This window comes from Anneissia japonica, unplaced genomic scaffold (genome assembly GCF_011630105.1).
Source record: "Anneissia japonica isolate Jap-2015-1 unplaced genomic scaffold, ASM1163010v1 scaffold724_len3256291_cov202, whole genome shotgun sequence".
Classification (NCBI taxonomy): Eukaryota; Metazoa; Echinodermata; class Crinoidea; order Comatulida; family Comatulidae; genus Anneissia; species Anneissia japonica.
This window is the reverse complement of record NW_022744966.1, coordinates 1304563-1331335: the sequence shown is the minus strand read 5'-3', so window position 1 is coordinate 1331335 and position 26773 is coordinate 1304563. Positions and strand designations below refer to the sequence as shown.

General features: G+C 32.5%; 1 protein-coding gene across 2 annotated transcripts in view; it reads left to right on the top strand.

Annotated features, from left to right (window-relative positions):
• Positions 1 to 25869, top strand: part of LOC117119857 (heterogeneous nuclear ribonucleoprotein K-like) — a 34336-nt gene extending 8467 nt beyond the window's left edge. Inside the window, exons 2-13 of one of the 2 annotated variants that reach the window (XM_033264835.1) lie at positions 12089 to 12193; positions 18835 to 18944; positions 19354 to 19410; positions 20133 to 20176; positions 20694 to 20766; positions 21106 to 21234; positions 21381 to 21509; positions 21786 to 22130; positions 22331 to 22438; positions 22822 to 22991; positions 24856 to 24919; positions 25135 to 25868. In XM_033264835.1, coding sequence (XP_033120726.1) covers positions 12145 to 12193; positions 18835 to 18944; positions 19354 to 19410; positions 20133 to 20176; positions 20694 to 20766; positions 21106 to 21234; positions 21381 to 21509; positions 21786 to 22130; positions 22331 to 22438; positions 22822 to 22991; positions 24856 to 24898 — 1257 coding nt within the window. In that variant the 5' untranslated portion in view covers positions 12089 to 12144 and the 3' untranslated portion in view covers positions 24899 to 24919; positions 25135 to 25868. Of the gene's footprint in view, positions 1 to 12088; positions 12194 to 18834; positions 18945 to 19353; positions 19411 to 20132; positions 20177 to 20693; positions 20767 to 21105; positions 21235 to 21380; positions 21510 to 21785; positions 22131 to 22330; positions 22439 to 22821; positions 22992 to 24855; positions 24920 to 25134 lie in introns of both variants that reach the window. The other variant, XM_033264836.1, reaches the window with a different exon arrangement.
• Positions 25870 to 26773: the final 904 nt, after the last annotated feature.

The following is a 26773-nucleotide window of genomic DNA, read 5'->3' as shown; positions in this document are numbered from 1 at the left end:
TCGGTCTGCCCATTTATCCAAATACGGAATATAAGATTACGTCATCTTTTGGCATCCTGGTGCCTGATTTCAGTGTTTTACAAGTCGCTTATTCCGTCTCTAAATCAACTTCTTCGTTGATGGCGCTGTCCAGAATGAGAAAAATAATAAAAAATAAATTTATTTTTGATGTACTTTAATAGATTACCTCATAGTTTATCTGATTATTTTGAAATTACTGATCATACATACAGTACATGGTTTAACAATCCCTTTATTTAGCTATTCCATGTCATATTAATCTTGGACAGTCCAGAATTACATTTTCTGGTGCTATTATTGAAACAGTCTACCTTTGGAGTTTTTTATCAATTTAAAACACAGTAGGGCCTTGATTTTACGTACGGTACGGGACTGGAGGGCATACGTAAATCGGGGGATTCGTAAAGTTGAGGTTGGGTTAAATTTGTGGTAACCTTTGACCTAATACGTACGTAACGCTCAATAAACGTATGTTATGAACGAACAATGTTACCTAGGCTAGACCTAGCCTCTAGGCCTACGAATAAAAAAAACCATGTGTTTAGTGTTTTTATTCATCACTTCACGATGTCATAATAAAGTGTTCAAATAAAACCATGTGTCTAGTGTATTAATTCATCACTTTATATCTTTTATTTAACTAAAGAATATGAAAATATTGTAAGATTACCTATTCGACAAAGGTATATTTTGGGAATTTCCCTTCATTGCTATTTTAAACAACAAAGCTGTGGTGTTGTCTGGGCCTGCTGAGACAAACTAAAACCATGTGCACTGCACTGGGCGAGCCAACCCATTAGTGTTCGCGTACATGAAACTGCAACCATGTGCACTGCACTGGGTGAGCCAACCGATTAGTGTTTGTGTACGAAACTAGACCTACTCAGCTTCGTGTAGAAAATTCGACCAGACGAGTTTTCGACACGAAGCTAATAATGGAGGAAAGCAATTATTTTGAGCACCATCGGTAGTTGTTCATCTCACTCAGTTCACATGGTTTTAGATTATAACAACCCGGTATTAGACTCAATCAATGTTGCTGTTTAATAAAAATAAGTTGCATTATGGTTTGTTTATTGTTATAGTCTTTTTGCTTATGGTTGCTCTGAAAAGGGCCGTTTGTTTTGAATATTTTCGAGGTTTTTGATGACGTCAATACGAGGCGTACATAAAAACCGAAGGTTCGTATAACTGGGGTACGTAAAAACGAGGTTCTACTGTACTACTTTAATCAGAATATACATAACATAATTCAGGTCTACTACTACTGCTATTATTACTATTATTGTTATTATTATTAGTATTTATTGTTACTATTATTATTATTATTATAGAAATATGTATGTAATTTGAGAGGGATGTGGGTGAGGTGCCAACCTTGATTAGCTCTAGCTATACCGTGGTTATCTTTTGTGTTCATATGTTTGATGCAATAAAGAAGAAAATGTATAAAACCCAAATTTTTACCTCAAAAATGGATTAATATAACTACATTTTAAATGTAGATTTGCAGAGGTTTGTAGGTGTGTGGTTTGTATTCTAAATATCAGGTCAAAGTTCAAATTACAAATAAGTTAGTATTTTGACCTGATATCCTGAATATATTAGAAATATATCTATATTTAATAATCAGTTCACACATAAGGAGTCGAGAAACAAAGTTTAAACTCTCTTCTTACAATGATATGTGTCTGTATACTTGAATAAATTAATATTAAGTGTCCACAGTGTCATCCGGTTGGTCAAAATAGAGGGTATTTTAAAATATAGTCCTGCAACCATGTTTGGAACCCATCTTACTTTCATTTTTGCTCTAATTACCCTGCAAACTTTTATATGTGTAATAGTATAAACATATTCATTACATGTTTAATTTTAACTTTCTTGCTTTAAAGACTAAGATGCGGCCCTCCGAAATAGCAAAAATCTTTCGCACAATGGTTTGGGGGATTTTTGTGGGCATATAACATGCTAATAAAATATGCTTCCTAACTTTAAATGGTATTTCTTGAAAGAGGGACCAAATATCTGTCTATGTAGCACTTTACAACTTTTTATATTTGTTTTTTTAGAAGATATAGCTTCATAAAAAACCGTACAGAGTTAAGGGAACCATTACCGGAATGAAAAAGGGGGCGTGATACTTAAATTTAAAAACTTAAAAACTGCTTGGAAATTGAAACAAGAGAAGAGCAATCACAAACCTTAAGTTTCGAGGTTATTCTGTGCATTAAAACTAATAAAAGTAAACATGGAAAAATCTGAACCTTTGTCGTGATACTCTTTTTAATCAAAACATAATGAACATGATGTTAAAATAAGAATAAATTGTTGCATTAACTGTATCTAAGCTTTCTGTCATTTTTTTGGAAAATTCTGTATCCTATAGTTAATGTTATATTTAAGGTTTTTAAAATGAATGATCAGTTTGTAGAGCAGGATAGAAAATATATGCTGAAATGTTGCATTATCTTGATTATTAAGTGTGCATGAATTTAAAAATTGTTTTGCAACGGTTGATTAATCTCTTCATCATTAGGTCTACAAGAACAAAAACAAAATTGAAACAACCTATTTCTTAATAAGATGTCTCTGAATAGTAGTCTCAAGGCCAGGGAAAATAGCTATTGCTTGTCTGGTACTTGATTATAATATAGCTCCCTCTTTAGTTGAAAGATTATTATTGATTGGTTGTTATGACTACCAGAGGAAATTGAGGTATTTTAGTGTCTTGTCCAATAGGAACTGTACAGGTGTCGATGGGAGTATTATTATTGGCAATGGACTTGAGTGCATTGAATATAATGCATCCACAGCTATGAATTTTTGATGACTGCAATTTTTGTTAGTTGGATTCATTTTTATGTAATTTATTTTTAGTACTTGGACAGGAAAATTAGAATTTGAAGTTTTTGATATTTTTGAAAGCAACCCTCAATATCGTTAAGTGTGAGCCTAAAATGAATGATATTAAGTTCTCATTTTCTTGCCTACAAACCATGAATAAGCAATAGCTCAGTGGTAAAGTGTTGAACTTAGTGCAACAGTGCTTAAGTTCAAGATCCTTCCATTGACATCCTTACTTGTTTTATTTTGTACATTCTCATTTACTTTGAGGGAGTTCAGTGGTCTAACCAAAGATGAGCACCAAAGAATGCTGCCAGAGACATAAGACTCTCAGTTAAGGTTTTAGGTGAAATTATGTCTGGAAAAGGGCTAACCCTAACCCATGTGAAAGAAATTTTTGAGGCAGAGAAAATGGATGCGGGAGTGGACGAGAAACTAGTTTTTTTTTATTATTTGGCCGACATTCTTTTTAGAGAAAAATAAATTTATACAAATCATACTTATTTTTAATTGCAAGATGGTTATATGATAAGTAAATAGTATAGCCGTGTTAGTCTACATGATAACAGTAAATGAAAGACAAACAGCACTTTTCAGATTCACAAATTTATTTTTCCACAAGCTTTTGACCACACAGTGGTCTTCATCAGGTGAATGAAAAATAGGATAAAATTATGGTCATGTATGCAGTAAAAACAAAGAGGGTAGATGCTCGACAAGTATCGGTATCTGATTATAGGAAATGTGCCCTTTTAGTTTCTATGATTTCAAGCAAAGGAACCTTTAGGATATTCTTATGTGTGTGTGTGTGTATGTGATGTGTATGTTGCGCTGTTTTTTGTAAACAGGTAAAAGGGACTTTCGAAATATCTGTTCGTTATGAAAGTCCGTACCCAAGCAAAACTGGATATGACGTCATGCCCTATTTAATAATTTTCTATTTTGGCAAATATTAAAGCCATAACTTGAAAAGACTAGTAAACTGTATGATAAGAGGAAAACATTTATGGAATGTTGTTTACTTTCGTTGAAAAGCCTTCAATTTTATACTGTGGTTGGGATAAGATTCTACAGACACTGCATAGAATTGTGTTGTGTTTTAATAAAAAAACAAACTTGATACTTGACAGGACAATCTATTTGCAGCTTCTATTGGAAGCTAGAATACGCGTGTACAGAACGGTATAGACATACATGCTCTGCCATGGCTCGATGCAGGTTGTCTCCATATCTTCGCTAATTAATCACCGTAATTTAGCTACACTTACGCATGGAAGGGAGCACTTAAAATGTAAAATAATAATTTCACTACCCGACAAACCCCGAACTTTATTCATGCATTACATAAATAGTTTCATCTTGCTGTACTCCCAACATCACCGGCGCATGGTAACAACCAACTGGCAGACCATTTCCGGTCACACATTACTCTCCATAACCCAGCATCCCCTAGTTCCGTGTCCTCTGGATTTAGTATTATTCCAGTGTACAATGTTTAGTAACAAATGCTCTAGGCTAACAATTAACTTCTCTTGTTACACAGTAGTAATAAAAAATAGCATAGGTTGTATCCTGTCTATCTGCATACAAAAAAATAGTGATTTAATGTTTAAATCACAATTATTTTACATGCTTATTACTCTTAAATTTCTTCAAAGATGTTGCATTACCTAGGGAATGTGCTTGTTGAATAGTGTTGTTTTTGTCCATAATTGAATCTGTGATCTAATCGAGTATCAAAACATGTTTGATACTTGGCAAGATCACTGCACACCTAGAAAATAAAATGCCAGTTTTTGCTCTTCAAAAACAACTTTCAGATTAAACTTGATTAAAAACCTGAATTACAAAATATTAGATAGATTGATAACTTAAAATTGGTTTATATTTTTTCTTGTGAAATTGAAACATTTAATATGATTCCATCAGTTTACCATTATTAAGTTATGATAAACAAATATTGAATTAAATCTTTTTATTTAGTACCAAAAAAAAATGCAATTGAACCTGATGACTCTAATTATCACACTGCAGATGCATCTGGAAATTAGTAACATAATACAGTATGTACTATATCCCTTAAATTTGGGATTAAACAAGTTGTCTTATTCACTGTATTGGTACTCCTTATACAGTAGAGGCCAAGTTACCCCCTCCTATTGCAGTGATTAAAACCACTGTAGCTGTAGTTGGACACTAAGTACCAGTTGCCTTCTTATGATAGAGATGAGTACCACTGTAGCTGATGTTGGACACTATAACCAACTTATCGCAGTAATCAGTACAGTAAGAACCCCTCATTTACGTACGGCACGGGCCCAGAGCCGTTCGTAAATTCGGGTATTCATAAAATCGGGGTTGACCCAAATTCCTATATATTTGCACTGATACTACTTACACTGGCATAAACTAGGCCTAGGCTAGGCCTACAGGTTTACGCAGCTAAGTCTGAGGGGGCCTAGGCCTACAGTTGGCAGCTTCTAAGCATTCTGATCCCACTCTAGGCCCTGCACAAATTTGTTATCGGACATTTTTACCTTCTTAAATACCTAGATCGTGGATTTCATTCCAACACAACTTCCATAGATACTTGTTTATTATATACATTGATAATTCAATAAAACAATCAAGCACTATGTTGAATTTTAAAGCTGAAAATGATGTTTGAAAGAGAAGTAAAATTTGTCTCGTGCACATGTGTGAAGCCATAAAAAACACTGACTTTGTAGAGGCCTGTTGGAGGGCCTCCTTCACTTGAGAATTACATAGTACTGTATAGTATGGTGTGTTGTGTTGTATGCATGGTAATAACAGGTACAATTCGAGCAGGTTTACTCAGTGAGTACTGAGCCTTGACGTGTTAACACAGGCCTAGCTCTATGTGTAAAGTGTCATACAAACAACGTTCTTCAGGCTCATTGGTCATCGTATTCAAAAGAAACATCATATTCTACAATATTTAATAGTTTAAATTTTTTATACAGAATTTGCAACAAAATGACCGAACCGAATGTGTACCTCTAAATCAACAACGATGCCCTCAGGCAGCAGCATGCGCTGAATTTGGGCCTACCTCTCAAAACTCTTCATATTTTTAGTCTGAATGGAAATGTAAATCAAATCAGTCTTAATCTCATGAATCTGGAACTCATTCAAAATGTATATGTTATAAAAGGCATCTTCTATGTTAACTTCATTACATTTTAGATTTAGATGACTTAATGTACGTCCACCATTTTCCACTTTGCCGAATGCATAAACAAGGCTTTGGGGAATGTTATTATAATCGTACCCACTAACCATGATGTTTGTGACGTCGCAGTGCTTAACTAATTCGGTCTATAGTTTTGCTTTTGAGAGAATACAGCTCATGATTGAAATATGAGTAAAAATGAAGATATGAAAGCAGTGCTCTTCATGCCATGAAGGATGTTGCAATAGGTCTAAATGTTGGCACTAATGGAAGTATTGATGTTAGATTTTCAAAGAGCCACACGTTTTGCACAATCTAGCTGTCCATTGTGCATCTACAAAGAAGGAAATTTGATAGGCTGTAGAGTGTAAAGTGTGTGCAAGGCGTGAACAAAATCAAGCAATAAGTCCTAGAAGTGAGCTTCATTTCATCTTAAAGGCCATACATGCATTGGAAAGATATACCTTTGGTTGACATAATAATTCTATAGAATTTCAGTTGTGGAGTTAACTGGCCAGAGACGGCATGACAAGAACAATATTACGATATTGTCTTCATTGTTGTTCTTATTGATTTTGTGCTATTAAAATACACAGGCAAAATGTCAGAGCACAGTATTAGAAATTTGTGAATAACAAGATGCCTAGATGAAATTGAAGCTTGGAAGTGATGGATACAGTGGGACAACATAAACGTATTTGATCTTAAGATATAATTCTGCAATCATTCATTTGTATTTTGTTTGTGGCCCTGTATTCACGGTTAATCAATAATTGATTTCGAACTATCTAGGGTTAAAATGTGTCAATGCTAGAATTCTTAAACATGTAACAAAAATTATATTTATTCATTCATTAAAATATAAATTCCTAATAAAAGTTTCTGAATGAAGACTTGAACTTGAGGCTTATATTCCTGCAACCCCATTAATTTATGATGTCATTGTATTTTTGATCTGAAAGTTTGTGGATAAATCTCTTTAAAATCGAATTGTGGCTGGGACAGACGGAATCAATCATATGTCGCTAAACCCCGAATGGAGATACAGGCCTATCAATACAACAACACCATGAAAGTGAAAAAAAAATTGATATCCATTTTATTGAATAAAACCAACCTTTATGTAATAAAGAATCAGTCTATTTTGTTATTTCCCCACATTTAACCTAAAATCAGCCAAAAAATGACATTTTGTGAGGCCGTCTTTATTACGAATCATCAAAACTTGGTCCTTTTTTCGCCTTAAGACTCAGCTTTTTCAATGCCGTGTAGGTCGCCATATGTAAAAGAAAGTGGCGCATGTTTACTATCATTTTGAAGCTTATTTTATAAACCCCTATTTTATTGGACAAATGAGGCACTACCTCCTTATTATAGCCAATTACAATGCGTTTTTAAGATGTAAACAAACCTGAAAGGCCCTTAACGATGGCGCTGTATTCTGCTCTGTGATTAGTCAATGTGATAGGACGCTTTAAAAATCCAAACTGCGCATGCTCACAAGCCAGCATGGCGTAAACAAACCTAGAAAGTATGGTGTTGAAAGTTGCGGAAAATGTGACGAAATAGTTGGAAACGAAAAGCCTGAAGATTTATTTGATACTGACTTCCATGTTTTAAACGATGAAGAGGAGCATTAGGTGTTGTTTCAGCCTGTAGAAACTAGCCTATGTGACTCGCTATTAGGGAAGTGCCTACTATTCCTAGCTATCCTAGGCCTAGGCTCTTTAAGCCAACTACGCTTGGTGTGGTATAATTTATTTTATAAGAAAAGACTGCAATTTTTTTTCAAAATAGTGCAATACTAATAGAGAATTTATCAGACATAAAATAAAGCACTTTTAATCTCTCTTGTAAGCAACAGAATACGATTACAGAAGTTCCTCATTTTATTAGAAAGGACGGTAAAAGGACGCTAAATCTAACAAATTTTTGTCAAAATTTAGACTACATTTAACTAGTGAAGACAAGGTCCAATTCAACTAAAATTTTGCATCATATTAGAAGAATTTTATGTTCAATGTTTGTACGAAATTTCATTACCATGGCTCAATTATAACTCCTCGTTGGTAGGGTATTTATTTAGCCCATTCGCGAAAATGTAGGCTGTCGCGCGCATCAGCGGTCGCTAAACTTTACATGCTGATTTCTCAATAACTTCTCCCAGTAGCTTCCACACATACATACTTTTTAAAATTACATAACTTCGTAACTAAAAGTTGGATTGTAATAATTTTTTCACTATTATGAAGCTCAGACTTTGCTATTCAATATTTTGACATTATCTCAAAATCGATATTTTTCGACAAACAACTGATTCCGTCTGTCCCTGCCACAATTATGTTAATTTTTTTGCCTTTTATTGATAGACTTAATATTAAAAACTTATTATGGTCAAGTTTATTCCTTGTTTTAATCATAATCAAAGAATGTGTAAACATTACAAATGCATTGCTTGTTCTGCAATTTTGAATGAGTATTCAAATCGAGAAGAAATGTTTAACAGAAGGCATGCCACATCAGATATCCATGCACTTTATGATTCCTTAATGTGCAAACCTAACATAGATTGCACTTTCATACTTCATATGTAATAGGAACTCAAGTTATTATGTGTATGTATGGTGATAGTGTATGTATAATGTAGTTGAATTTTTGTGTCTATGCCCCCTCGGGGGCAAAGACACTATGTTGTCGTCTGACAGTTAAAGATGGCTGAAAGGGTAAATCCGGTGGAGGTGCATGATAGGTCATGTGTCATCTTAAGTACCTTGTTACTGTACAAAAGTCATAAAAAAAATACAACACCACACATTTCCTGATAACTGAATCCCATGTGGATACTGTATTAGTAAACATAATAAAGTCAGGCAGTATAGGGCATAGGCACATGCTCCCGCTGGGAGGCTATATTTAATATTGGTGATATCTGTACAAATTATTGAAACCTAGTTTGGCTTCAAATACTGGTAATTGTTTATTACTTTAAGATATTTTTTAAAACTATTAAGGTTTTAATAAAAATTATTTAAATGGGATTATTATGATTATCAATAATGCAGGTAATTTTTATAAGGATGTGTTGTGTATCTATGAAAGTGTATATAGTATAACATTGAATATGATGTGTAATCATATCCATTATCACTTTCAACAGGAACATCCTCTAGGTTTCCATGTATAATCCTCATTTGCATAATTTGAGTGTGATATTTAAGCGTTGTCTATAATAATGGAGAGTAGTTGTGTGCTCACATTACTCAGGCAACATGGTTTTTAATATTATAATGACGCGATTTAATTTAGACTGATAAAGATGTTGTCATGGAGATCTCATGATGAGGAAGTGGAGGAAAATCATAGTCACATGTGATTTATAGAGCCACCACCTTAAACAATGTTTGCATCAAGTAAACCAGGCTCTAAATTATCCACCTAAGATGCATACAGTACAGTACACTGTAAACTCAAGATATTTAGCTCTTTTTTCAGTGATAGTCAAAGCATGCTCCTTTCTCATCACAGTATGTTAACATTGCTTTGAAAAATACAATTTTCCTCCTGGAATTCCAACTTGCATGAATCAATTGATTCTGTTGCATTCTTCTCAAATGATGCTTGATAAAGAAGAAAAATATGTATAATAATAAATATTAAAAAGGGATCAATCATACTGTTACATTTAAGTAGATTTTTGCATACTGTCTTTAGCATGTTAATTAATGTGTCACTTAATCTGATGGCAATCTACAGTGTGTGTGTTTTAATTGGACTTGCTGGTGGACAAACATAATCAATTTATTTGATGGGATGAAGTTAGTAGTTGTTGGTAGTAGATGATGGTTTGAAGAGCAAAGCCCAAGATCATTCATCTATTATTACTTTTTAAAAGCAAGGCAAATGGAAAGTTGTGCAATCAACCACTTGCTTTGCTATCATAAGATTATTGAAAATTAATGTAAGTTTTTGGTCACTAAAATATATTTTTCCGATGTTATCCAAAATTGTATTGGAAATAGGAGTTGCCTCTATGTGTTTGTAGATAATGCTATTCAAGTAGACATTTATTTCTAGAACCAAAACTACTTACTCTTTGACAGTACATTACTTTTTGTACGGTAGTCGTTTGATGTTTCATAAGAAAAATTGGAAATGTTACTTGGAGGAAAATTTGAAATATATTTAAAATCCAACAAAATTTTTATATTCAACTTCATCTGGCTTCAAATATGTAAAATCAAAAATAGAAATTGAAATATGTGGAACATATTTTGATAACATTATGTTAATAACATGCATACTGGTATAGTAGTAAGTCTGATTGTTGCTTACAACAGAGATGAATAGGTGCATGCCATTAGCAATCTTAATTGTAAGTAATTTGCCTCTTTTCAATTTAATTCTCAGGTTCTTTATGCATTCATGCATGTGTGTAATGTCTATTTGAGAGTACAATATGATGATGATTCTCCTAAGGGACTGCATGCCTTGTAGGAAGGCAAGCAGTTCTTGTTTTTGTATACTGTTGCATGGCTATCACAATGTTTGTACTCTACAGTATTCTGCTCATGATTGACTTTTGATAATGATATTTTACATTAGTTTTCAAATGTTTGGGGTCATCAAACACTTTTGTGAAGAAAATTAGAAAAGATTACGAATATTTATAACTTAACAATAATTAAAATAATGGATTTATATTGTACATCCAAAAAACGCGTCTACCGAAGGGATTACAAATAGAATTAAAAACAGTGAATGTGTGGAGAACTGTATAAAGAGACTGCTAAGTATTCTGTATTCATATTTCATATGTCAATTTTGTAAAACATTATGTACATTTTAGATGTTTGGAAAAATTCAAATCTAATTTTGTAAATAATAAAATACAAAACAGAATTTTAAAAGATAAATATTAGGAACATTTTTGTTGAGTAAAAGTATATTGTCTTTGAAGCTATGCAGACAGATCCGGTTGTATTTCCATCGATTGATAAATATAGTCCACAAAAAAAAAACTGATATGGAAATGTACCGGTTTTACATGGAATATGTTCTTATGGGAATTTTAAAAATGAAAATAGTATTCCATGGGAATTTACATCATCTGTTCTCCATTTGTTTCCAGGTTTATATGTTTTTTATTTCATGTGCATATGTAGCATCTCGGGTTTTTTTCCTCCTTTGTTTACTTAATGTTTTACTCCATTTCTCCTTTCATTTGCCCCTTGTTTTTTGGGCCATGATCTAGGATAGTGATATTTGAGAATTTTAATGGTCATCATTTGCTCACAAGAAACCCAATATAATTTATATTTACCTCAGCAAGTCAGGCATCCATTTTCTGATTGTTCAGTCTTTCATTTTCATTTTAATAATGCATGTACTGTGTTTGAAACTTATCAATCAAATGCTAACTTGCCACTCATTATTAATTTGGTTTAATTGTTGATGGCTTCTAGTAGCTGAAAATTAATTTCCCAGTTGAGTGATGTTAATTTATACATTATCAAGACATTAAATAATAACACTGAACTTTGAAATTATTTACTGGCTTCATGCATATTGTAAACATAATTAAATTAAAATTTTAGCTTTTTCAGGGACCTTCACAGATACTAGACACTGAATAGCAATTTAGATATGTTTTTTAATCTTAATATTTCATTTTAAATTAAATGATTAGCTTGCGATTTACAGTTGAAGGTGTTAATGAAAGTAAGATCCTAGAGAGGATTTTTATGAAGGTGGATATTATATGATATCCTTAATAAATATCAATGATAGGAAGCAATGCTAATGAAAGTATACATTGATTGTGTTGTGTATTGGTGGTTGATTGGCCCTTTTGAGTAAGAGGTCCTATCCATTAAGATGTGAGCTAAGTCCGTATGTAGTATTGTACAAACCCACAGGTTTTCATATGCTAATACAGCTCATTAGCCTATGCATGGCCCACCTGCTCCATGCTTCCTGATTGGTTGTTCTTTAATCCATATATAGATGAGTCTTCTATTCTTTTTTCAGTCTGTTCCAGCTTTTGACTCGCCTTACATCATCCTTCACCTCCTTGAGACGTGATCATGTCTAATATCGATGCCAAGTTGCAAATGATGGCAGGGGATAACGAAGGTATGTTACTTTACAATATTCAAGATGTGAACAATTGTATTATTTTTTTTAAAGAAATGTTGTATTAGTCGTATTCTGTATTACACTATCAACTAATACATACATTAATTGTCATTTGTCAGTCAGTGTTACATCACCATGTAACCTTAAAACATTTGGTATATGTTTCTGTGTAAAATTATTGATCAATCATTAGTTATTTTATAATTGAGAACAATGGGTTTATATATGCAATGCTACCGATATATTAAAGCGCATATAGCAAGGACATATATAGTGTAGGTGATTCTTGTATTTCTTGAGGCAAAGAGGCAAGCGAGAGTGTTCGTTGGAAGCTTACCGTCATATCTTGTGACATTATGTATTCTGTTCTCTACTGATTAATGCATTATCCCTGTGATTTATTCTCCTTTTGCATGTTTTAATAATATATAAGTATGAGATTGTAACACCACTAGCTTTGTTCAAAAATTAATTACATTTATGAAGCAGTGTTTCCTTTCTTCAAATCTAAGAATATTAAAACATTTTTTAAAAACATGAGCAAATTTGTGGGTGTGTAGGTGGAAATAATGATGTGCGTAGGTTCAGAATGAATGGATAAATTAATCCGTGCTCAAGAATTGCATACAAATGATAGAAAGGTCTTTTGAACTTTGGAAGCATTTTATATAAATTTCTAAATATCAAAGCAAACATTTGGATCTTTAAACTTAGAAAAAATATTTATCAATTCAATTATTTATAACTGAATTTTTTATGCAAATTAATTACTATTGGTCTTTATCTGAAATAATGTTGATACACTTGGATTTGTAGTAGTAGATTGAGTTGTATGAAGACTAGTTTCATCTCTTCCCATAAAAGCTTATCTTGGAATTTAATGAGGCAGTATGCATAAGATGGGTTTCTCATAGAACATAAATACAATTTATAGAATTCTCTTTCAAAATTGATTATATTCATTGTAATGCGTCGTTGGTTATGAGATCCAGATGATTGTAAAAAAATGTTGTCTTGCTCTTCTCATTTCATCTCATGTAAGCGACTTGAATAATTCTACGCAAGCTATGTGAAAGCTTTTCCGCAAGGCCCTGCTCCTTACATAATCATGTATCATCCTAATATATTTCTATCATTAGCTCTTTTGTGACAGTAATAAATTTAAATATTTATTAATTTCACACTAATTATCTTCAGAATTTTATACACTGTTTACCATTATAGCTACTGTACATGGCTATTATATTCATTCGTTCCTAAATTAATATACTTAAAATTATTAGTACCACTTTAAACAAAGATATTACTAGCTATGAATATTAATATCTTCATTGAATTGGATGTTATTCAAATATTGATATACATTGGATAAAAATGTTTGCTAAGTTGGTGCTTAATGTTGAGTACTGGCAGCTGGTAGACCTAGGCTTGCATTATAGATGAGGGAGGGTCAGGTTAGCCTTTGTATTGATTAATTCAACAAAGCAACAGTGTAGATTGACCTATGCTATTCACCAGAATTTGAGACAAAGAATAAATTGATCTTCTTGGACCAATACTCATTTGTTGCTGTAATAAAGAAATGCTTTTGTTGGGCTGTTGATGATAATTAGCTTGATTGTAGGGACAAGTGCTAAATGAGACAAGTCAGGCGTAAGATGTATTCTTTGTGTACATTTGATCGTGAATAACTTGTTTTCTACCGTTGCCATGTGTTAGTGCAAAGGAAAATTTATGGTCCTGTATTATTGCAGTTTCTTTGCATCTTTTCTATATATTTGTACATTGGCAACTTGTTCATAAATCATTCCGATTCAAAACACTAAAGTGTTTCGATAATTTAAGATTTTCCTACAAAACGGTATCCAACTGAAATGTAAATTTTAAAATTTGGATGCAATGTGTTGCAATAGTAATAAACTTTGTGTTTCTACATAAAATTTAATAACAAATAATGATTTGGTTAAGTTCACAATTTAATATAAACAAGGTACAAATTGAACAAAATACAGTATGGAACATAATACCATTTTGCAGTTACACCTTAGTGCCTGAAAATGGTGCATTATTTGCATGTTGATTTATTAGAAAACATTCTGTTAATAATACCGTGCTTACAATTTACATTAATATTCCTACTAATACTTCATAGGTAGACCCAACAGTGTATGGAGCAATGTGTTGTTTGACAGGTTGTCTCATTACTCTATTATACTGGCTTTATTTAAGCATGGAGGAAAATGGAGGAAAGATACTTCTTTCCTCCATGATTTAAGCAGCTTCATATCTTACTGCTCGACTGTCATTTAATAAACAGTTGGATGATAATCTCTGTATATTTGTTCTGAGTGTTGAATTTATGTGATGTTTATTACAGTTGATATCAGTAAGGTATGGTTGGTTGGAAATAAACATTTTTCGTTAATTGGGGATTTCAATTGATTAAAAACGAAAGATAAATTTAAATATTAATTTATCTGATAATAAAGGTCTCTATCCTAAACATAATTTTTAAATTCACTTCCTACCACCTTCTCATGGCCTCTGCATTTCACTTGTTTTCTGCATATCAACTGTTAGAATTAAATACATTGTGTGTAAATTGCAAGATCCATTCACTGATATTTTTCCTCAACATAGATACTATACTTATGCATTACATAGATGATTTTTTGTTTATGACTCCATATGATTCCCTTTCTTTTGTTATGTAGAAACCTTTTCTTACAAGTTTTTCATTTTGTCTTTGTATTGTCTAATATAAAATAGAATACAGATATTGGTATTCAGTAACTCAGAATATTTCTATGAAGATAGATTCCATTTCGTTAATCAAATCTAATACAGTATATTGTGTTTTCTGTAGTACTTCTGTGGTTACTAAGAGGCATCATCTCTGAATTTTCCACTAGTATGCTAATTCCCCCAGGCAAGCTTATCTTTCTGTGAGGAAATAAATGAATAGCGTAATGTTATTTATCTATGAATGAATATTGTTAGTTTGCAAGTTACTGCATGGAATGGATTCAATAAAATTTATTTTTAAATATTATCTTCACATTTAGTATTTGTAAATGTGACATTGTATTAGATTAGATTATGCATGCAGTGCAATTATTACAAAGAAGTTACCATACTTTACAACACCATTACTTGATTATGTAATTAACTCTATTTAAGAAACTTTAAAATCGGTCAATTAATTGCTTTCAAGGTTGGCCACCCAGTGCAGGAGATTAAATGCCAAGTTTCATGAATATCTTTAAAACATCTATTGTGCCTGACCTTGTTATATAAATGATGGATAAGATATAGAATAAAATGAAATATGTCACATCAAATAGAAGATGGGTGTGAGTTATTATCTTGTAGAGGGAAAAGGTATGATATTGTATATTGATAATACAACATGCAGATATAATAATGTATACTAATAAATACAATGCATGCTAATGATAACATATTGAAACATACCGACACCGGAGTACTTCAAGTCTATGTAATTTACAGGATGGATATTAGTTTACTAAATACCGTATTCTACATTTAGAAAATGCACTGAACTTTGTGAACTTGGTACAAATATAGTAAAGTTAAGTAATTTATAGAATAGATATTTACTAATATTGTACATTTAAAGAATGCATTGAACTAGGTGCAAAAAGTTCTGCTTAGATTTAAAAGTGTAGTTTATGTAGGAGTAATCTTCTTTTAATATGTGTAGTATTCATTAAATATAGTAAAGATCAATAATCTATTCAAGTACTGTTTGAAGCAATTAGTTTTTCATTTTCATATATTTGTGAAGTTGAACCTGTGAAGTGAGCAATGTTTCTTTTATGCAGAATCTTATCTAAGCTGTTGTGTAAGCCAAAGCTTATCTAAGCTGTTGTGTAAGCTAAAGAAGTTTTTTTGCAAACTCAAATTTTCAAAATAGCAATCAATATTGAATGACTGACTTGATATTTTACCGATCGCAAGTATTATCTTAGCTCGTTAAATCATCCGCTAGGTCCAATAAAGAAAAACAACAGAGAGTGTAACGCTCTTGCTTAAATGAGAGGATGTTGGTGTTGAAGATAAAGAACAACAATCCTTGATAAGTAGGCCTAATTACAGGTATAGTCTATTAACTTGATCCATGATCATAGTTGTGTTCAACCTTTATGTAACTTTAGCATATTACTCATTGTTGAGCTGACTTTTACTTAAAATAAGATGGTAATATTTTTTACAACTGGTTGAGCATTTAGAATTATATCAAAATTAATATTCTGTATCAAAATAACTAAGAATAATATATATAGAGAGATGTATTGTACTTGTGAATAAGCAAAACCTTTCAGCCACACCCATGGTTAAGACAAAATCAATTTGCGACAATATAGGTGACTAAAATATGCTTTGATATATTGAGTGTGTAGGAAACACATTGACAGCAGAATCTTTGTCAAGAAAAATGTCAAAGGTCAAAGTACAGACATAATCATAATGACTAGATTAATGTACAAATTAGAACTATGATAGTCTGATTTAAAAATGGATTGTTTGTATGTGTTGAATAAATTAAAACATTATGATGTCACGCTTCTAAGAGGTGACGTATTACAAGAATATTCCCCATGACATCAGGCACGTGTTCTTAATGATATTCATCGTAGCTTGGCTAAATGTTGATTTATTAAGATGGCTACAAAGGGAACATTTTAGTATTTTCTTTAAAAACATGCTAGAAATTAGTGTTGAGGGAGTGGCAAGTAATTGCAGATGTGCTAATAAACAACTGTAGCATCAAATTCTGCTGAGCTGAAGGAGTCTCGCTTATTTGTATAATGAAAATGTACTTTGAAATGAAATTACAGTGTGTTGTTGAAGTGACCGTTAATTTGATTACGCTGGATTCTTACTTGATGCAGAAGATAGAAGGGAAGCTTTTTCGAACAATCTTTTAACAGTTTTAGCATTAATTAAAACTGAATGAAAGAAAGATGAAAGATGAGGGGTTTAATGCAGATAACATTTTGTTATTTAACAATTTAATAGTGCTGTTTAACAGCATCTTAATATTTTTTTTTAATGATTATTACTATCATAGATTTTAAGATTAGTATTGTAACGCTGTCAGGCAGATAGTCACAAGGAACTTAAAACAAGAATGCAACATTCTCCTCATTGCCTTACCTTTGTATACTTAAAATTTAGCACATGCATGATACTGTTGATTTTCATTGATTTTATTCTATGAAATAATACTTTTTAGTTAAAATGTGAATGTAAAATATGCATATATTAATTTATGAAAAATTAATTTTCATGTTCCCTTTTCATAATGTTTTTTTTTTCTATTTGCAATTTAGATCGTATAGGTGTTCAACTCAATTATTTGTATCTGACCTATTTCCTGAGCTTTCATTTATATCATTTTATTAGTCTTATTTTCTATTTCTTGTTATTTATGTTGATGGTAGTGGCTTGTTGAGCATTTCTGTTTTCATGTACTATATTTTTTCATTAATTTGTAGTAATGTTAATGTAGACAATTTGTGCTCCCTCCGCAGTGAAAATTAAAATATGGTCAAAGATTAATCTTAAATGAGTCATTAGGAAGTAAGTACAGCTGCTTTTAACATGGCTGAAGAATGGAGGACCTTTTAGGCAAATCACTCCAAAATGATACCACCCAAGGTTACTGAAGGCAATCTTGCTTCCTGGTTAGAACATTTTGAAGGGTGTGTTAATATGAAGACAATGAAAGTGCAAGGAAATTGGGAGTTTTAAAAAGGACAAATTAAGAATGAGTAGATAAATTTTATGTTAAGCATGTACTAAGCAACATCAATTATTGCACTGAGGAAGCACTTGAAATTTTCAGGTGGCCTTTAAATCGTGGATAAAAGAATTGATTTAAAATTAAGAAGAGATGAGTGCGGGGAAATCTTAATTGAAAATGATGAGGTTGTACTGATCTATATAGATAGGTACAACAGGTTAACAATTGTAACTGCTAGAGGCTGAATTATACACAACCAATAACCATTTTCTCTTGCTGCATTTTATTTTCCAGTATCTCTAAAGACCTTCACAAAAAAAATATTCCATTGATTATATTCCACATCTAGTAAATGTGGATAATGCTTCTAGGAAATATTTAGATTTAAAAACCAGTTTAGTATTTGTATTTCTTTTGATTATTTTTTGTATTCTGTGCTCGATGCATATTACAAGAGTGTAATGCAGATATAACATTGCCAGATCTATCAAAGCCGTTCAAGTATGAAATGTAGTGGTCTGCCCTGTGAATACTTGATATTTTTTCATTATCAAGGGACGGATGATAATGCAGAGTACATGGTAGAGGTACGGAATATACAAGTGATGTAGCCAAGCGGAGACTGCTTACAGATTGAATGCCAGTCTCTCTAAATTATTATTTGCTCTTGAGCAATTCATATGAATAAATTATTATAATATTTTACAGTTTGCATCAAATTGAGGTTGCTTGTCATTGATTGTTCCCTTCTAGCTGTGTGCTACGTTGGCTGAATTTATTTGTTGATGTATAACATTTTCTTGTGTACAAATTCTTAGCTTTATTCTAATAAATTTAGTCATATTTACCATTGATTATTTCTTTGCAGGTGGCAACAAACGTGATCGTGATGATGATATGGGGTCTCCAGAACAAATGAACAAAAGGCCACGTGGGGATGGTCCAGAGATAACTCTACGTATCATGATCATGAGTAAGGTATGTTATCAAACATATATTATCAAATAAATATAATCATTTTCTGATTTAAATGTTAATTCTTAGTTTATTAAAAATTCATTTTGTATTGTGCATTTTGTAGAAAATTTTTTGGTTATTATATTTCAATGAGATTTAGAGTATGAAAATGAAATATCACAATTTGATTAATTATACATTATTTGGAAGGCCAGAGGAGGTGTTACAATTTGTAATGTATTTTGAATAGTAACAACCAGCTGATTACAGGATTCAACTTCAGCTAACTATTATTTATTATGACCCTATAATGAGTATTGTTTCAGTTAAACAAATACAATAAAAAATAGTGGAGTTGTTGAGACTGTAATATTAATAAGCAAGTATATGGATCAACAAGTTAGCAGTTTTTTTTTTAACTCTTCATTAGAATGCCGGTGCAATCATCGGGAAGGGTGGCTCCAATATCAAACGCTTAAGATCACACGTTAGTATTCATTTTTTTTTTCCCTTTTTGATGTTCTTGATATCTAAATTTATTTTAATATGTGTAATGTTGCATATTAATTTTTATAAATGAAAATGTAATGAAAGTGTATTTTTGTTTATAATTACTGTTTAATTAATTTTTCAAATGTTTAAAAGTTATAATAACTGTTTTTAAAAAGTGCTATTTTTATACTATATTGATATTCAACAATAAACTCAATTGAGAATTCCAGTCAGTCTGAAATCTGATAGCCTATAAAGCTTGTAAAAAGGATATTTAAAGCAACTAGTTAAACAATTGTAAACAGTTTTATTAGCATTCATTTGTCACAGTATGTCTATTTCTAAATTGACTTGTATTTATACTGTTTATTTTACAAAATAACTGTTGACACCACCAACAAGTTTTGACTGACTGTTCTTGATTTGTTTTCATGTTTTTTAATGAAAGATAATTAATGACATGATTTTAAGTATGAATGATGTGTTTAACTCATTTAATCCCTTGCCCGTTTCTCCTTCACTATGTCCCATCTTCTACTCTCCCGTTACTGAACGCCATCGACCATGGTGCCATTACCCACGATCCATCTTGATTGATGACTACCTGCCATGTCCGAATCTACCCACATGTCCCTATGGCCCCGCTTGGGACTCCTCATCACTCTTCGGCCCGAATCCTCCGTCCCGATCTGTTGGCCCGACCGTCCACACATCCAGTACAATGGAAAAGTAAACGTGCCCGACTGCAGCGGGCCAGAGCGGTATGTCCAATAATCCCGGTTTGTTTACCTTTGTAGAATTGATTAGTTAAGCCTTATTAGGCAGATTTCAGTGTTAAGATATAGTAAAACCATAGAAATAGCTCTTTTAGTTTGTCCATTCAAACTTGTATTAACACTGAAAAAATATATAATTTAGGTTAATTTTTAAATTTTACCTAATTTTATCATTATTTACCTGCAATGTTAAATGGGTTTTATTTGTAATGTCATTTTAGTCTAGGAACCAGTGAAAGGGGGGTTATGTTGCTGGCTTTATTAACTTATAAATCTAACTAATTTGCCTACCTTTACTTGTCATTTATTTTGGGTCTGTTATAAGAAAACAAACTAAGGGAATGGGAGTAAATCTTGCTATCATTGTATCAACTAATTATTGAGCAAAAATCATTAAGATTAATAAAAATTTGATTTACTGATGATAGCAAGAGATGCTGGTAGGCTAGTAAACCTAGCCATATATTCTTATAAGCTAGTAACACATGGCTGTTTTCTGTAGAATCCTGACAATCACTGCTGCTCAGGATGATGCTATTGCAAGCCTTATGGATACCATACCAAGTTGGGATGAGGTAAACTCTTTTAATTTTAATAATTTTGTAATCATACATTCATTTGGGTTGGTAATGTAGTATATAGAGAAATTACTACTATGCACATTGAAATGTATTTGAGTCTAGTGTTAAGAATATATTATTGAAATTAGTCTCACAAAAACACACACATATAACATACTTGATGTTGTTGATCGTTCAAAATAGTTTGTTTGGACTACAGCTGAACATTCATAAATTGAAGAATGAGAAAAAAAAGAGAAAATGAAAACATGCAGTTTTGGTAGCATCTTTGCAATTAAGACCAACATTAGCTTTACATAATTTATCTAAATTACCAAAATAATTTTGTTATAGTACAAACAACGTCCTGGTAAGGAAATGAACAAAGATGAATTGGAAGTAGAAGTGCGCATGTTAGTTCATCAGAGCCAAGCTGGTGCTGTGATTGGTCGTGCCGGATTTAAAATCAAGGAACTTAGAGATGTAAGTCTTCATTTTTTATTTATTCAAAAATTTGCATCTCATTAATATTAAAATAATTTTTCTTAAAATTATTCATTACTAATCTTGAAATGATATTTGTAGCAGGAAGAATATACTTATTTTATTGCTTTTTTTTCCTGTTATAGCAAAGTGGAGCAGCCATTAAAGTGTACCAAGACGTGTGTCCCAACTCAACTGAACGTGTTGTGCAAATTGCAGGCACACTCGACAAAGTCTCCGCAGCTATCCACAAAGTCCAGAAAGTCTTACAAGATGTTAGTGTTTTTTAATCCTTAATAGTAACCAATCAAAATACTGTACTAAGATATTTTACCTTTGACAGTAACCAATCACAACGTTGTACTAAGATGTTTAACCTTTGACAGTAACCAATCACAATACTGACTGTGCTGTGACTGTGCTAAGATGTATACCCTGTAAGATTGTGTGTTGTAGTGAAGGCATTGTTTTTAATTAACCAATAATCATATCTATGAATCATACCTTGTTTTGAGAATTGTTTTGACAATCAATTGTACCTCATTCTATAGACACCCATAAAAGGACCTATACAGCCATATGATCCCTACCTTTACAATGTTTTTGCTGCAAGAGGATATGGTGGTTATGGCGATCCATCGTTTGACCGTGGTGGCTCTGGTGGACGATTCGGTGGTGGTGGAGGAGGAGGTGGACGGCAACATATGGGTGGACGACCGATGGGAGGAAGGCATGGTGGTTTTGGAGGTGGTGGAGGTGGCGGTATGGGAGGTGGACCAAGGGGCTTTATGTCACGTGGGCCTGGAGGACCAAGACGTGGTGGTGGTGGAGGAGGTGGTGGTGGTATGAGAGGCAGACGTCAGCAGTTTGATGATTATGACTATGCTTCTGACATGGTGAGTAAAACACACAAAGTACTTACTTGTTTAAAAGGATTGTATGAAGGTCTGTGAGAGGAGTACTGATGATCAACTTTATTAAGCTGAGTGAGCTACCAATAATGCTGGTCAGTTGTATTTTTGAGGCAGTAAGTGAAAATTGTTCCACAATTAATGTATATGTTCTTATTTCTGTTTGACATCATTCTGTTTTTCAGAGTGGCGACTTTGGTGGTGGATTCAACAGTGGTGGTTATGGTGGAGGTGGTGGAGGAAGCTTTGATGACGCTAAGGGTGAATCTGCACAAGTTACTATCCCTAAGGAGGTAACTATTCTTTTCTTATTTTAGTTGTTGTAATGTTATTTAAGGGTATTTAGTTTTACTTTTTTTGTAATTGATGTTTAGAAGTAATATATCGAAACAATGGGATCCATCAATACGTTTCACATAAGAGAATAAGACAAATGACTATGCAAGCCATCATGGTTCATTATATAAGTCTTCAGTTCCCTTTAGGATTGACAAAGATATCATTAAAATAGTAAATTATGTAAATCCTGTTTAAAAGCAATGATTTTATCAGCCCTATCCAATATTCCCTCTGTTATTACGGTTGAAAAAATTATTTTAATTTTTATTGACATTAGTAGCATGTCTACAAACTCATTAAATAGCCTGTCCATTGAAACTTTTGGCTTGCTTTACAGTTGGCTGGGTCAATCATTGGGCGAAATGGAGAACGCATCAAAGGAATCAGAAAAACGAGTGGTGCCGTTATTAAGATTGACAATGCACTTCCTGGCCAATCAGATCGTGTTATTACCATCACTGGCCGAACAGAGCAGATCCAGAATGCTCAATATTTGCTGCAGCAGAGGTAAGCATTGCTTGCATGCCTGCCCTAGACACTAACTCCGTAAAGATGATGCATAAAAATTCAAGTTGAATTAGGCCGTTTTTATATTTATTCATGCTCTACTCCAAATTTTTAAGATTAATTTTAAAATTATTACATTGAAATATTTAAACAACTTGAATTTGATGTATTATCTTGTACATAATAATTAAACTTTCAGAGCTTGTTTCAAGTCCATAGACTTGGTGCATAGATAAGTGCATGCTCAACTACAGCATTGATTAAAACAAATAACTTATCACATGGATTTCATCCATGAAACTGCTGTATGGATTCTGAAGACTTTGATTCAGGAAGCATGGCATAGGCTCACCAAACTGACAGCATCCAATTTGTAACTGATGTTTGGTTTCCAGCAACTGACTTGCTAATAGATAGATGCTGCTGCATAAATTAGTCTTGGCTGGTGGCTTAAATAGAATGGCAGATATCAATATAACGCATTACTAAGTTGAATGAATGTAATACTAACCTCATCAAATGAATACTTAATGAAATCTTACTACCATTCTTAACCATGTCTGGTTTGCTGTGTTTATATATTTGGCCTTTACACTTTAGATGACTGAACATTTTTAGATTTAATTAGAAAAATAAAAATATTTTAGTAAAAAATAAAAAGATGCATTTTTCAATTAGAAAATAGATCATTTAAATTATAATTTTTTTCCCATTAAAAAAAAATAATTGGAATATTCTGATGTTACAAACTAGTTTTTACACATTCATAAAGATGAGTTTAGTAAACAAATTTGAACAAGCTAGCATTGTAGAATGGAAGCTAAATAGGTAACTGAGTTCATTGGTTAATAGTCAAGGAATAGAGTATTGTTTGATGATACAAGGAACAAGATACAGGTAAATATGTCTAGTAGAGATATTAAGAGAGGAAATTAAGATGAATGAATATGTATATAACCATTCTTTGTTAAACAATACAATTGCACAAAAGTACGATGCAATGGTTAGAATTCAAATAAAAACAACTTAAAGTATTATTAACATAAGTTAAGTAAATATAAGTTTGGGAGTAATTATAGGAATTCATTGTTGAAATAAACCACTCATGGCTATATTCACAACATGCATCAACAAGATATTTAAATTTAGTATTATAGATGCCTGACCTGAAGTAGGTCAGGCATTGACTTAAAGGAATAATTACTAACATCACAATAAAACACCAAAATATATCCCTGTCATAGCCAAATGAGGGTGCCCCAAGAGGTTTGCACTGCTGTGGTCTTGGACAATAGAATAAATTCACCTGATTCAAATTATTAACCCCTCAAGACTATAACACTCATGCTACTTATGCTCGACTCTTGCTAGTGTCTCTCATCCAGACTATTCACGTGGTTAACATTTCTACCTTGAACCCTATGGAAGACTAGTGATTTTGTTGTTGTGACCCCAGACAAACATAAAATCCTAGTCTGCCTTAGGGTAAGAGGTGCTAACATCATTTCTGCACATGCTAACCCGTTTATAATGCATCATGAAGAGGTCATCTTTGGTTGTCATGGCAGGTCCCGACACCAAGCAGGCCGTGACCCATGTCTCATGGCAGGTCATAACGCCGGACAGACTGTGACCCATGTCTCATATTATAATAGTAACCAGTCCAGTACCCATGACGAAGCTTTTTATAGAAATGGCTGATTTAGATCACTGAACACATCTTTTGTCATTATTGTCTATATTTTCTAATAACATTTAACATCACAAAATAATGTAGGCCTTTTCCCAGAATCATCATCTTTCCTATTTGTTTTGGCACCGATCATACATGTAACACATTTTCTCTCTATCTCTCTATGCAAAGTGCTCAGAACCCATTCCACAGTGGTGGCAAAAGAAACTATTAATAACTGACATGATGGAAAAATGTAAGCATATTCAATTTATTCTGTTGTTGCTTTATTTATTTATTTACATTTTTTTCTTTATTTAAACTTGATTTTGACAAGCGTATCCCTGTCAAACAAAATCCTTGAACACTCAAAACAGTCACATATTTTTTCCATTTAAAATACTCTTTGACTTAGATGCATTTTATTATACACTTTACTAACATCATAGTTTGATATATTTTATTTTGCAGTGTGAAGGATAACTCCAGCCGGTACTAGATGTGGTGACAAGGTGTTTACTGCCGCCATCGCAGCACCCGAAACCCAATGCCATTTTTCATTACCACCATAGCAACACCCCAATGCCATGTTTTAATATACACACCCTCTATCTCAATTAGTCAAAAGCTGTATTGTAATTTACATATATAATTCCATTTTTATTATTTTCCTACTCAGATAATAACTGCTTTTCAGTGTATTTTGTAAATAAAGTAAATTATTCCCCTCACAAGTCTGGTTACCATAACAACCAAGGCTTGGATGAGCAATTGATTTTTAAGCATCTGTATTGTTTTCAAAATAGCTTACAATTGTTTTAGATCTGATGTACAAATTTTAAGTGCTTGACTTGTTGGTCTAGAAATATGCTTATTTTGGTGAATGGTTGATTTTTTTTGCTTCTTGACAAGTAATTTTCAAACCATATTATGATAAAGAAAAGACATCTATTTTTAAAGTATATAAAATATGGTTTCCACGGCAACCATGGTTTCCTACATGCCAACCTCATTCATACAATTTTGTTAATTTTAAACCCCTAAATATTAAAATGAGAACATGGAATCAAATTGTATGTATTTGAATAAGAAGGGAAGCCCCATGTTTCTACATAATAGGACATAGATTCCACTTGTTTCTGCTGATGAAAGGTCATGAATTGTAATGTTTTTATGCTGTTGAAAAATACTTTGAATAAAGAATATTGCATGTTTTAATTGATGTCTAAAGAACTTTATTTTTGTTAAGAATTCAGAATATTTGGAATTATGTAGTGTATGTGAATTATGTTAGTGTGCTCTTTGAAAGAAAATAATATTAGGAAAAACAAGAAGAAAAAATTATTTCCCGGGCAAATAATTATTTATGTATTTCACATCTTAAAATTGGTGGATTGTTGATGCGTTTGTGAGAATAGTGTAACATGTGGAAAGTTTGCAATACAATGATTAAGGCGCAGCGAAATTTTGAAATCTGGGTCCGACCCAGAGGTCGATAGGGAAATTGTAGGGCCCCATGCATTTTTGAAAAGCAGAGAAAAACTTGCAGGAAGAGATGAGACGGTGCAACAGATTGTAGAGTAATACCACGAAGATGGCACCCCAATGGGTTTTTAAACAACATGCACAAATCGCGTTGAAGAGCTTGTGTAGTCGGACATGTACATTATACAACATAAATATATAGACAAGCATTTAGTTTGCTTTATGACTAGTGAAATAAATCAGAACCATATAAAATGTAATCTCAGAAAGAGGACAGGGTGGGTAGGTACAAACCTTCAACATAATTCTGTACCAATTATACTTGAATTTAAATTAACTCGACTGTAATCAATACCTAACTAGGCCCCACCATGGGGGTATGGTCTCTAAATATAGGTTGTTTTAATTTGGGCCCAATAGGCTATTATTTCAGTCATAAAAAGTACAAGTACATGTTGATAACTTTTAGGTGGAGGGAGAGGGTATTTTGCTTAACTCCTGATCTCTAATTCTAATGTGAAGTGCATTGAGGCTTTCAGCAAAATCCGCCCAATCAAGATTGAACTACTACTATTTTAAAATATGTAAAGCACCACTAATATATATATATATATATATATACACA